The 14,637-nt window shown below is 39.7% G+C and overlaps 1 protein-coding gene across 4 annotated transcripts in view; it reads right to left on the bottom strand.

Annotated features, from left to right (window-relative positions):
* Positions 1 to 2,503: 2,503 nt before the first annotated feature.
* The window catches only part of ADGRV1 (adhesion G protein-coupled receptor V1), a 530,856-nt gene continuing 518,722 nt past the window's right edge, over positions 2,504 to 14,637 (bottom strand). For all 4 annotated transcript variants that reach the window (XM_041752702.1, XM_041752703.1, XM_041752704.1 and 1 more), the window contains 2 exons: positions 11,842 to 12,019; positions 2,504 to 2,980 (listed from right to left, as the gene is read on the bottom strand). In XM_041752702.1, the coding sequence (XP_041608636.1) occupies positions 2,862 to 2,980; positions 11,842 to 12,019 (297 nt within the window). In that variant the 3' untranslated portion in view covers positions 2,504 to 2,861. The remainder of the gene's footprint in view (positions 2,981 to 11,841; positions 12,020 to 14,637) is intronic.

Consider the following 14,637-nt stretch of genomic DNA (forward strand, 5'->3'; position numbering starts at 1 on the left):
TGGAAGTAGAGCCATTACCCAAGGAAATGTTAGCTACCTACCGAGAGAATACAGAAAATATGGAGATAAGAAATATAGGGTTTCTGTTTGGGGTGGTGAAAAAAGTTTTGAAAATAGAGGGGATAGCTGCCGGGCATTATAAATTTAATTAAGGTGATTGAATTTAAAAATCACATTTAAAAATAGTTAAAATGGAAATTTTGTGTTAACATATATTTTACAATTAAAAAACCCCAGTAGGGGCAGCCCCGGTGGTTCAGCAGTTTAGTGCTGCCTTCAGCCCGGGGTGCGATCCTGGAGACCCGGGATCGAGTCCCATGTCAGGCTCCCTGCATAGAGCCTGCTTCTCCCTCTGCCTGTGTCTCTGTCTCTGTCTCTGTCTCTCTCTCTCTGTGTCTCTCATGAATAAATAAATAAAATCTTAAAAAACAAAAACAAAAACAAAACAATAGGGATGCCTGGGTGGCTCAGCGGTTGAGAGTCTGCCTTCGGCTCAGGGCATGGTCCCAGACTCCTGGGATGGAGTCCTACATCAAGCTCCCTGCATGGAGCCTGCTTCTCCTTCGGCCTATGTCTCTGCCTCTCTCTCTCTCTGTGTCTCTCATGAATAAATAAATATTTAAAAAATGTAAAAAAATAAAAACCCCAATAATCTAATACACCAAATACTATTGAATTGCACACTTTAAGTGGGTGAGTTGTATGGAATGTGAATCATATCAAATAAAGCTCCTTTAAAAATATCATGAAGAAAAAGAGGTCCAAACCCCCTGAAAGATAAAGACCACAATGTTTTATAGTCCTAGCCTTTTAGTTTTCACTTTGAGGAATTTGATTTGATTTGCCTCTTTCTACATAGTACTATACTTCTCTGGCAAGTGTCCCATTTTACTCTACATTGGGAGGAAACAGGATGGCAAAATATTGCTGCTGTTGGAATAGGAAGCTTATTTATTTTAGCACTGTGGCTTCTAGAAATCTTGTTTTTTTTTCCTTCCAATATTTAAAAGAATCATGCTGAACACTAGCAGGTGGTCCTTTTGATTCCTTATCAAGATGGCATTTTGGACAGCACTAGAAATCCAGTCACCCAAAGGAGAAAAGGTATCCCCGATTTGTCGTGTGTTGGGCCAGATTTTCCCCAAATTCTGACAACATGTAGAAATGAAAGTAGCTATTGGCAATTGCCTTTGTTAGAGAATCCCTCATTGGTGAGGTTATAGTCCTTTTAGGAACTTTGAAAATAGTGGTCACAAGACTGAATTTATCTTAAGTGACAAATAAGAATCTAGTTATCTGGGGAAAATATTACAGTGATAGGACTCCTGGATTCCATACAAGGACAGCTCACATTTCAATAATCATGACCTAAGCCCCCAATTCATTAAAATCTATGAACAATTTTAATATGTTTACCAATTTTACATTTTTCCTCTTACATTTTACATATTGTAACCAATTTCATCCATTGCTTCTACCCTATAATGAAACAGACTATGTATGTTTGTATGAGCAATGTATGTAGAATCGGTGAGACAATTAACTTATTTGTCACTTAAGATAAATGCAATCTTGTTACCACTATTTCTAAAGTTCCTAAAAAGGATTAAAACTTCACCAAGGATGGAGCCTTGTTATGCTATTTGATTTTGCAGTGCAGCTTTTGTTTTCTACCTACAATGACAATATACCTATGAACACTCAATATAAGAGGGAGGAGATAGGAGAGGGGGAAGACTAATAGAAGAGTCATTTAATAATTTATTAAGATAAATAATGCCACTCAGGCTTTATAAAGAATAAAGCCATCCTTAACAGTGACTATAGGGCACTGTGATGTTTTATGGCTTTAAAGGAAATTATTAACAAAACAAAATTTTCTTTTAGATAATTATTTCTTAATTTTTTTCTTGAGAAATCACTGATTTTCTCAAAAATACTGAAGAATTCAAAAACAGAAGGTCACAAAGGCTTCCTTAGGACAAATGTGTTCTGTTCCTAATGATTTTTCTGGAACCATAGTCAATGAAATCATCATGAACACAACAGTGTTTGTTCTGAGATAGACTTTCTGATTTTTCATTCTGAGACAAAGACTGAAAAATAGAAACCAAGAAATATTTCTCCTAAACAAACTACACTGTTTGAATGCTTCTTGTCTTAGCTGTGCTTGAAGTGCTTGATGTAGTGGTTATTTTTAACTGGGAACAGAACATTTATTTTGGAAAATGTTCAGATCCCTAATTTCATAATGAGCAGAAATACATACTTTTTATGAAAGACTATGCAAACTGCAGTATCCCCATCAACACATAGGTGAAGAATCTTCAACAGACAATGAATTTTATGTTTTTTAGGAATGAAAATCCTCTAGAAGCTGTGAAGTCTTAAATCTGGATGACCTGTATCAATACCGGAAGAAACAGAGGGCTTGACCTCATCTAGATATAGTGCATTTCTTTGCTCATACACATTTCCACGTAAATAATGAGCTTGCATGATGTCATGGATTCTATTGTTTTTATTGATTTTTATTACTTTTATTAAACAATGTTAGCCAGGTCAGATGATTAAAAAACAATGAATATTCTTGGAATATGTGTGAACTATTAACTGATATAAACTGATCCCATCTTTCATCATAGTAGTGAATTTTCAGGTTGCACACAGGTAAGTAGTTCATATTCCAAAAAAAAAAAAAAAAAAAAACAATCACCTTGGGGTTAATCATCCAGTACAGTTCACAGGTTCCTATTATATAGCTGTGTGTATAAAAGTTACAGAGTTTAAAAAAAAAGTTACAGAGTTTAGCACAAAGCCATTACAAACAGGAAAGCATCATTCTAATTGTTACTGAAGCACTAGAGGTGGGTGTCGGCAATGGGTATCCTCCTGAGTTCTACGATCTGAGAGTCAGTCAAGGTGCCTCCCTCCTGGCTGCCTTGACCAGATTCATTGTCACTCACACTGAGACCAGCACCTGTAAGAGAAGAAGAATATATATACAATTTTAAGGATTTTATTTATTTATTCATGAGAGACACAGAGAGAGAGGCAGAGACACAGGCAGAGGGAGAAAGGAAAAAGAATCAACACAAAATTCCCAATCATTAGTGCAGTGAATTAAGAATCAAGTTACATCAAGTTGACAAACGGTTATTTCTATTATACTGGTATATAGTGAGCTATACATTTCGGATACATATCATTATCATTTTTTTTTAAAGTAGGCTCTACACCCAAAGTGGGGCGTTTACTCACCATCCTGAGATCAAGAGTTGCATGCTCTACCGACCGAGTCTGCCAGGTGCTCCTTGACTAAATATTATTAAACCTAACAATTATAAGCCTGTATTAAAATTCCTTTTGGTAGTTTTTTAAGTAAAAAGTGATTTCTAAAGACACAAGTCTAGGTTCTCAACCTTTTCTGTTTCCACATGGTTGACATGTGTAACTTACTCCCAAGAACTGCATTTCTCCACTGGGAGCTTATTAAAAAAAACCCAAAAACACAACAAGTAGTTTTCAGCAGGAGGGTAGTGTTTATAGTTAGAAAACCAGACCTCTAACCCCACGTGTACTGAACCTCATGGGTCCTTCCGCTGAGACCCAGTGTGGGCAGTGATCTGAGAAGAAAGACATGTATTGACAACACATGCTGTCATATCAGCGCCCAGAAGACACTGGCTCTGAACGACTGAGATCTGATCCCAAGATAAAAATAATTGTGTAACACGGTACCAAAACAGATCCATACACAAATCCCACAAGGCTAGCTGTTAATTACAGATAGCGCCCAGAATCTCTGTTTTGAGGAACTTCCACTATTCACCACTCTTTTTACAACTCAGAATAATTCAGACAATTTAACACTGTGCCAGAGTAATGCCTCGTTCTTTTCTTCTCTAATGTGCAGAGGACCACGAACTCATGTCCTCTTTCTCTTTCTCACGCTTGTGCGCGCGCACACACACACACACACACACACACATACACAGAATGGGGATGTGGTCATGGGGTGTGCTGCTGGGTTGAATCACAAGAGATTACGGCTCCCACTCCTCCCCCTCCGCTGGGCACTAGACTCTACAAACAAGGAGAGTGAAAACCCAGTGGCTGGGTGGCTGTGACTTCCCTTTCTGTTTGAGATATAGGAAAGACAGTTCTGGAGATTCGGTAGGTGTGGGAAGATGGTGAATTAGGTTCTTAACTTATTTGGGGATGGAAGCAGGAAGCATCCCCCCCGCCCACACACACACACTGCCTTTTTGCAGCTGAGCCCTCCCTCTTCTGGGTTTGTCTTCTCCAATGTCTCAGCAAAAGGCTGCTGTTGGAACCCCACCTCCACTCTTTGCTTCTGGAACACTGCAGTTGCCCATCTCATCCTCGGATTTGTTGGCTCCTTCCAGAGAGCTCTTGTGCTTCCTCCTGAATCTTTTCCTTCCGATCACCACTGGAGACCTTGTCTTCAGCCCTGCTTCAAGGCCCACACCATTCACTTGACCCCTGCTTGCTCATTAGCTTGACATCTCACTACTATTTCCACCTCTGTCCAACATGCTCTTACCCCCCCACCTCCTTAATTTGGCTGCCTCCGTTCTTTCTGTCAATATCAATTCAGCTGTCACCACTGCCATCCACAGAAACATGATGATTCTCTTTCATCATGTCTGACTCCCTCATTGCATCACGTCCCTCATATCTTTCTATCTTCTAGTTCATAGGACCGTGCTCTGCATACTGTGGGTGTTCAATAAATGTTTGCTGAATGTATTAATTACCCATGCTCTGCATTCTAGTTCTTACCAATGTCTCTTTCAGCCTTTTTGCCCGTTCTGTTCCTCTGATCCATTCCGCATTCCACTGCCCTCTCCTTCTCAGGAACAATCAGTTTCTATCGCCAACTGCATCAAGTCTGGCATTGGCTTTCAGGATACTTCCTAATCTGGCTCTACCCTATTAAATAGATTTCAGCCTGTACCTGTTGGAAAGCTTTCTCAAAGCGATCAGATCTCCTGTCTGTCCTGCACATGCCACATTAATTCCAGCCTGAGGGTCTTTTCCTTCTGTCCATTCACCAAAGCCCATTTTCACACCCTCCTGCAGATAGTTCTTTTACCTTCTTTCAAAACAAGGAGGTGAGGGATACAGTATTTGAAAAGAAAAATCCTAGTTTATACCAGAATCACATCCCCTTTATTCTCTTAAACTTTCCTGGTTTGGATAATAAATTATATGGTATCCCCCAGATAATGTATGTAAGTCACAGAGCAAAACGTGTGACAAACACCCATGAACTCTTTCCTCTGGTTAAGAACTAGAATGTTCCCAATGACAATATTTTGACAAAAATACAGATCTGGAGCTACCCTCTGTTTGCCCCTGTTTTTACCTAGCCGTCTTGAATCATTTATGGTTTTTGGTTGATAACATTTGAGTCTGCTGCTATGCTTTAAAAGGGCCAAAGGCCCATGCTTCTTCTCTGCCCAGGGAACAGGGGAGCTGTCCCACTTGGAAGAAACTCAGTAGCTTAGGAAGACACTGGCCACTGTATAAGGAGAAGGTAACTGGGACCCCGAGGCCCATAGCAGCTTAATCTAGGTGAGGAGGAACAAAAGGGCTACATAACAAAGTTGCCCAATATGGGATCAACTACAGAGAAGCAGAGAGGGCACCACGATTACCATCAGGGCAGAGTGGGGCTTAATGAATGAACTAGTATCAGCTCCCAATGACTCTGCCTGCCGGCTCCAAATCTCATTAGGAATACGGAAGTGTTTGCCCACCATCTTGACAAAGCACACTAGAGTGTTCTGTAGTGGAAGCCTACTGAGCAGACAGTGAGGAACACAGGAACTAGAAGTAATACTTTATATTCATCTAGTGCCTCTCCTTTGTTCGATATTTCAACACGCTTTAGTTAGGAAAGGGATGATTATTAGTCTTGTTTCATAGATGCAGGGATCGCCTGGGGATCAAAGGTGTTCAGTGAGTTTCTAGGTCACACAGCAGGGAAGTCACAGAATGCAGATATCCAATGGTCTTTCAACCTCAAATGTAAGGTGTTTTCTTCTATACCACACTGCCTCTTGTGGTGGCAGTTCTTACTGTGTTGCTTCCTTGTCCTCTAAGGCTTTGAGTATGCAACCTCATCTATAGAATACATTGCTTACCTTCTTGGCTCACCCCCAATGCCACTCCTACCTCACTTATAGCCATGGTGCAACGAACACGCAGGTGTTCTAGAATACATGATGAACATTTCAAATAGTTTTTAAGCATAATAAGCTGAGCCCAACAAATAATATATACAATGTGCTACTGAACTTCAAATCTGTCAGATAGTGATAGATTCTTCACATTAACAATCTCTAAGCTCCATGAAAATTTATAAGCTAATTATAATAACTCTTATTTGCTAAATGAAGAAACTGAAACCTTGAGTCCCTTGCTGAAAATCACATAGATAGTACATTACAGAACTAGGATGCCAAGGCAGGGCTCTCTGATCCCACGGCCCATTCCTATTTTCTACAGATTTTTCAAATGTGACAGTGATACAAAGGTCATTCTCCTTCAACCTGTTTCTGAAGGAAAAAAAAAATCTTTCCAAATTTTGCTCCTCCGCTTTGATGCCCATTTAACTTTATTTAGCACACTGGTCTCCAGAAGTTTTTGAAGTTAAATAAGTCATTGTGGTTTTATGTGATCTATCTGAAAGAGAAATTTATTAATGAGTTCTTAGAGGAATTTGAGTATTTAGGCCTTGATTCTGAATGTTTTCATTTCTATTCAAGGACTTGTCATTTATTTTCTTCTGACTGAAAAAGAAATCATTTGAAGTTTCCAATAAAGAAATGTTTACCATGACATTTATGTCCTTGGCCTGAGGTAAAACCAGGAAGCTAAGGGATGAAGGCTGATAGGGAATCAGATTAGTCTTTCTGGAAGAGGCCTTCTGTGAAGGAAATCTTGTTTCTAAGCTCAATACACTCCAAACTTGACATATTCTAGAATCTTGTCAGCTTTGGATCAACATAAAAATCTGGCCACTGAGCTGGCTGTCCCACCTCAAAATCTAATACTATACAATGCTTCTGGTCAGTGCCTCTGAATTCCTTTATAAAGTGTCTGAAGCAATGGGATTCCTTTAACTTGTGGTACATGAAGGTTTTTCAAAGGGTCCAGGGTGGCGTGAGAAGGACAGCTTAAAGAAAATGTACTCCTAGATCTTTAACTTCTATGTGCACTTAAATAAATAAATAAACTTTTTTTTTTTTTTAAGTAATCTCTATATCCAATGTGGGGGTTGAACTCATGAGCTTGAGATCAAGAGCTGCATGTTCCTCCAGTTGAGCCAGCTAAGCACTCCCATGTGCACTCTTCTAAAGAGTTTTTGATAATTATTTGTAAGAACACTTAATATATTATTTTATTATTTTTAAAGATTCTATGTATGTATATGTTCATTTATTTTTAAAAGATTGCATTTATTTATTCATGAGAGACACAGAAAGAGAGGCAGAGACATAGGCAGAGAGAGAAACAGGCTCCATGCAGGGAGCCCGATGCAGGACTCAACCCCAGGACCCTGGATCACGTCCTGACCTGAAGGCAGAAAAGCCCATAAGCTTGTGAGAGAAAAGTCTGCTCCTATAATTTAAAAATGAAATGAATATGTGGTAGTGGGTCAGTTAGGTGTCTGACTCTCAATGTCAGCTCAGGTCATGATCTCAAGATTTTGGAATCAAGCCCTGAGTCAGGCTCTATGCTGAGCTCAGTGTCTGCTTTAGATTCTTTTTCTCCCTCTCCCTCTGACCCTTCCCCTGCACTCTCTCTCTCTCAAATACATAAATAAATATCTAAAAGAAAAAAAGGAATAACAGTGTGTATCAAATTGCTATGGTACTTAGATTGCTCTGAATTAGTTTAAAACAATAATGTGAAATTTTCATTTTTAAACACTAAAATCTATAGTACAATGGAAATCACATTATTTGAAACTATTTAAACTTATGATGAAAATCCTTAGATGTTTATTAAATATATGCAAAGGGTTACATAGTTTTCCAAAGTTGTTTAAGAGTTTACATGAAAAGACCTGGAAGACCCACTGTTCCCCGTACTAGACTTGGAGTGCCCATGGTTAAAGTGGACTGGTAATAGATCAAGGTTTGCAAACCCAAATGTTTGGGTCGGCCAGCATAAACCAGTGACACAGGTCTGGTGAGCACTGGACAAATCAAAGAGCTCATGTGCTGTCTAAAGGGATGGCCATTACTCAATTCCAATCAAGAGATTTTAAGATTGCCTAGATTTTAAGCACTTTGTTGCTAGAATTTTATTTTTTAAAGAAATTCTGGGATTTTATGGGCTATCTCTCTTTTTTTTTTTTTTTTTTTTTTTTAAGTAATCTGTACACCCAGTGTGGGGCCCTAACTCACAAGTCCAAGATCAAGTGTCACATGATCCACTACTGAGACTGCAAGATACCCTGGGATATCTCTGAATTTTAAAATTTGGGCTTAAAAAATGTTAAAATGCCATGACAATCAAACAAAACCCTCTGTTGGGCCAAATCTAGGCCTACGTGTCAACTCTAAATTCAGCTGTAAATGGAATGGCACGTAGACTTGCTCCTTTGATTTGCCCATATCCTATGATGAAGTGTCTTGGGGGTGGTGCTTGATTATTATAGTACCTTTTCTAAAAATAGAGGGAACCAATGCTAGAGACTCTTATTTCGGTCTTTTAAAGTATTTATTTCCTAACGAGTTTAGTGAGTTCCAAGGAATGCTAAACTCATCTATAAGTAAGCAAGTCATTCCATACATTCCTGAACTAGATGCATTTAATACTTGTGATATATATAGGACCCACATCTAATTTAATTATGCTGCAAGAATTCATTTTATGTTTCCAGTGTCACAACATCAACTTTGTAGTGCTGGGGACATAATTGTCCCTGAGAATTACTAGTAATCTGAAAGACCCATTTTAGTCCTGCTAGTGAACATTTTAGACAGCTGTTCATTCCCTCCTTCATGAAACTTCTCTCTTTACTTCTTTCTCACCATGCTGCAGTTTCCTCTGTGGGATCCTCTTCTATTCACTCATCTTTTTTTTTTTTTAATTTATGTTCCAGGGTGAGTGAGAGCAAGACAGCTAGCGTGGAGTGCAAGGGTGGGGGGATGGGAGTGGAGGAGATAGAGAATCTCAAGCAGACTGCACTGAGTACAGAGCCCAACACCAGGCTTGTCTCACGACCCTGACATCATGACCTGAGCTGAAATCAACTGACACTTAACTGACACTTAAGGACACTTTACCAACTGAGCCACCCAGGTTGCCCCTATTCACTCTTTAGAGATATTATTCAGGATGCTCTTCTCATTGCCCTTCCTTTGTCTCCTCTCCCTTCCTCTTCTCTTCCCTTTTCTTCTCTCTCTCCTTCACTCTCCCAAGATCAAACTTGTCTATTCCCACAGTGTTGAATGTAGTCTCTACATGGATACATGTCAAATACCTCCAGGCTGCACCCTCAGCTAAGATCCTTCAACCCTGAATATTTAAGACCCCCAGGACTAATAACCAATACTTCCAAATCTGAACTCATCAGTTTCCCCCTAAAACAAATGAATACATGCTCCTTACACAATTCCTCAGCCACCAAAGTGAGAAGCAGGAGTCTTTGGGGACTGTCCTCTCAATGTTCCCTCAGTCTTCCTCTTGTGTTCATCCTCTCTTTCTCATTTCCACTCCCCAGATCTGAGGCCCAAATCTCATTCCCTTGGACAATTATAATAATCTCCCAGCCTTTCTGGTTTTGCTTCTAAATTTATTCCTCATACTTTTGTAAGAGTTATTTTGCCTCAAAAACCAGTGGGAACATGCCATTCCTCTCCTCAAAAACCTCCATGGCTCACTAGGTTCTATAAAAATCCCACTCCTTAGCATGGCTTCTGAATAGCATTTTAATGTTATGTAAAATACCAGCAAGTGTTCTGCTCCCACAAAATGAATCTATTACTAAATGTGTTCCGGAAACACCAGGTTAAATTAAGTGAAGTGGGTTTCTTTACTCTAGGACTTTTCAGAGCTGCTAAATGCTAATGTGAATTGTGAATCCTTGCAATTTCCCAAATATACTCAGTCAGAGGATCCTCCCATTGAGGATGACTATAAATATCTCAAGGAGGTTGTTCACTAAAACCCAGTTGGGGGACTACAGTAAGTCAGTAACAATGCAGGTAAATTACCTTGTGGGCCTTTCTCCTGCTGCCTGGCTTGCACTCCCCTTCCACCCCAGCCACGCTACAGGGTTGCTTCTTCCCAAGTACCTGTAGGCCACGAACCTGTAAGGCCTGGACTTCAGCTGATCCTACTCCCTCAGTGTGCAATGCCTTTTGTCCACTCTCTACCTATTTAAAACCACATATTTTTCAAGAATCAACTGAGAGAGTTCAAAAAAATTTCCTTGATCTTTTGAATAATTAGTAACTTGTTTCACTACTTACTTACTCTTCTTTATGTCATGTTTGTGTGACTGTCTATTCCACCAAGCAAACTCTAAATTTCATTTTTTCATTCATTCATTCATTCATTCATTCATTCATTCTCCAATGATATCTACAAAAGTTTTACCAAGTGCCAAGCACTATTCCTTTTTTTTCTTTTCTCTTTTTTTAAAAAAATTAAATAATAATAAATAAACAAATTAAGGGTCACAGAGGTGTCCCACCTGGCCACTCTGGAACCAGGCACTATTCTTAATATAGGGTATATACAGTAAAATGCACTTTGAATAATTATCTTAATAGGTTCATCTGAGTAAGGACATATCTTCTTGCTTGTATGCTTGTACATCTAGAAATGAAAAGTTCACTGAAATTTTTTTTAAATATATATTTTTAAAATTTACTCATTCATGAGAGACACAGAGAGAGAGAGAGAGAAAGAGAGAGGCAGAGACACAGGCAGAGGGAGAAGCAGGCTCCATGCAGGGAGCCCAATGTGGGATTTGATCCCGGGTCTACAAGATAATGCCCTGGGCTGAGGGTGGCACTAAACCACTGAGCCACCCGGGCTGCCCTGTAATTTTTATAACAGTGGCAGTTTGAGGTTTTTCTGAGGGAAAGAATAAAAGAGAAAAAACTGTAGGGGTGCCTGGCAGGCTCAGTTGGTAGAGCACGCAATTTTTGATCTCAGTGTTATAAGTTTGAGCCCCACATTCAGGAGTAGTTTAGTTAATAAAAAAAAAAAATTAAGAAAACATCCTGCATATTTGATTTGAGAACAACCATCCATTAGGGTCACAGGTTGAGTGGGGTTGAACATGTAGGAGGAACCAATGAAATATGATACATGATGGTGCTTGGAAAGCAGTAGAACTATATGTGGCCCATTATCTTGCCTTTGACATTGCCTTTGACATTTTTTGCTTCAGAGACACTCCCGGTGTCTTTGGCAGGTCAGAGGCAAAATTCTCTGAGTGAGATCCCCACCAGATTGTCTTTACAATATTAAATTTGTCTCAGTGGTATCTTGGTGTTATATCAGGATTCCAGGGCAGAGATATTTACATTTAGTCAGAATATGCCTTTTTCTTAAGAGCAAATTGTAAATTATTTTTAGGTTGTGTTATATTTGGTGCCAAGAACAAAATATCCTAAAGTTTGCTGGGATTAGGAATGGGTCATGAGAATCAGGATGTGCTAAGGGGTGACTGACTGTACTTCTGCAATTTCATGGGAAGAAGATACAAGTTGTAGCACAGCAAGAGTGCCTATTTCTAATGTGGTTTGTGGGTTCATACATACCAGGATTTTTTTTCATACATACCAGTTTTTAATGCAAATATCAAGTCATCAAACTCCTGGGACTCTTCATCGGCTATTAGTGACCCTTGGCCATATCCTCCGGAGGAAGGGAACGTGGCGCCATTCTGTGGACTTGGCTTCAAGTCAGGGCTGGCCTGACTGGCTTGCTGGAAGGATCCTCTCTCCCAGTCAGGGGGCACCTTTTTGGGGGAGAGTAGTGGGAAAAGGAAACCATAATATCAATACATACATATTTACTCTGATATTTAATTTAGCTCCACATTCTCATTACAGCCAAGCGAAGGGACTGCTGAACTGTTTAGAGATCTATCTTTAATTTTACCTTTGGTCCTTAGAGAGAACCCAATTTGGTGATCCTAAACAATTTTTCTATTAGAATTACTTATAGGGGCACTTCGCTGGCTCAGTAGTTGAGTGTCTGCCTTTGGCTCAGGTCCTCCCCAGGTCTTGGGATCAAGTCCCACATCAGGTTCCCCGCAGGGAGCCTGCTTCTCCCTCTGCTTGTGCCTCTACCTTTCCCTCTGTCTCTCATGAATAAATACAATCTTAAAAAAAATTACTTATAGATCTCTATGCTGTTATGCGTTGAAAGAAAATTATTTTTTTAACCCAAACAACATGTTTTATGTTTTTGTAGGATGTATAAAAAGAAAACTGCTAAGAATTTAAGAACTGGAGGGGAGGGATGGGGTGTGGTGGACAAAAGAGGGGAAGGGGAGTGAAATTTCCAGTTATAATGTATTCACATAATCCTTGGATCAAATGATTAAAAAGATAGTTCTCACCTGAAATGATTAAATATATCCACATCCCTCAAGATCACTGATAACCAATCCCTTAATCTTTCCTTTCCTCACGCCTTCCCTTCTCTGCAGGGCTTCCTAGAATGTCTCTGACAGTCCTTCATCGACAGCTGGATCAAGGCCAATTTTAAGCCTCTGAGGAATGTCGAGCACACTTAAGGGTTTGGCATCATGCAACACCCCCCACACACATTCAAGTGGTGGCTCAGACGCAGGAATTAAACTGTCACAGCTGCTCCCTCCCAACAGAAGGTATTCTGAGAGACTGCAGGGATGCCTTGTATTGAGAAAAGTGACCTGAGGACTGTAGAGATCATGTGAGAGAAGATTAAACCTTAAAATATTTCAGTAAAAAGCTGAACATCTAGACCAGCACTGCACAACAGAGCTTTCTATGACAACACAAATATTTAAATCTGCGTTCTCCATTATGGCAGCTACCGAACCCATGTGGCTATTGAGCACTTGAATGTGGCCAGGGTGAGTGATGAACTGAATTTTTAATGCTCTTTAATTTTACTGAGTTTGAATTTAAGTAACCACACATGGCTAATGGCTATTGTTTTGTGTAGGTCAGATGTAGACAAATGCTACATTGGGTACACAATCAAAAGGACAAAAAAATTTTTTTTAAGTTTCATTCCAAAAAGATCTATTGCTATTGGTATCAAATATGATGTGAAAAAAGTTCCATTTTAAGAACTTTGGGGATATAGAAATGGTGTTATATTTCCAAGCATTTAAGGGTACTAAAAACTAAATTCTTAAATATTGTTACTTGACTTGTGATCACTTAACCTTAATTTTAACCTGACATGAATAAAATTCCTTTCTACATTAATATGGAAGACAAAAAATAATCACTGAGCAGACAGATTATCTCTCTACCCACCTACCTCTTTACCTACTTATCTATCTATAAGCCATTAACTTACAGACAGATGCACTTTAGCTGCCTGCCATTTTTCAGGATGCAAACACAAGTACTATTCCCTTTGGCTCCTTATTTTTTTATTTCTAATTTTTTTTTTTTTTTTTTTTTAGAGATGGAAGAGGGAAGGGCAGAGGGAGAGGGGGGAGAAAGAATCTTAAGGAGGCTCTGTGCTCAGCGGGGAGCCTGATTCAGGGCTTAATCTCACCACCCTGAGATCATGACCTGAAGGGAAATCAAGAGTTGGAAACTTAACCAACTGAGCCCCTTAGGCGCCCCTCCCCTTGGCTCTTTATTTATTTATTTATTTTTGAAGATTTTATTTATTTATTATGAGAGACACACACAGAGAGAGGCAGAGACATAAGCAGAGGGACAAGCAGGCTCCATGGAGGGACCCCAATGTGGGACTGGATCCCAGGACCCCGGGATCATGCCCTGAGCCCGAAGGCACATGTTCAACCACTGAGCCACCCAGATGCCCACCACGCCCCTTGGCTCTTTAATACAGAGAGGGAATATGAGCTATGTAAGGAATGGTATAAGCAAGCACGCCTGAGGCATTAAAGAATTGGCCAGGGACCTGCATACCATCACTGACTGGACAAATGTCTTCAGGTAGGTTTTAAAATCTGAGTGGTGGTCCCGGGGCTATGGGTAGCATTGCTGACAGGTTGGTGGCAATATGATTTAGACGCTGGAAAGCAAAACGAGATGGACAGAATGCAGAGGACAATGGGAGGTGGATCTCGCAGAGGATGTCCCAGATAGATTTCCTAGTAGTCCTGCTGAAGACTTCTTCCAAGCTTTTGTCCTAAAATATTTTCGGGTATTTAAATTAAAGGGAGTTTTAGCCTATTTTCTTTTCACTGAGTGTTTGTTGGGATCAAAGTAATGAGTTGGGATGACTGAAGAAAGAGAGCTGAGACAGTATTTTTAGGAAGAACACAGTATTTAAAAAAACCATTTCCGAAGCAGATTCAGTCACTGCCACGTTAAATTAGGAAGATTCTGAAGAAAGTGATGACAAATTTTGCACTGACTTCCCAGTACAAACTGCTGG

The sequence above is a fragment of the Vulpes lagopus genome, chromosome 4 (genome assembly GCF_018345385.1).
Source record: "Vulpes lagopus strain Blue_001 chromosome 4, ASM1834538v1, whole genome shotgun sequence".
In the NCBI taxonomy this organism is placed as follows: Eukaryota; Metazoa; Chordata; class Mammalia; order Carnivora; family Canidae; genus Vulpes; species Vulpes lagopus.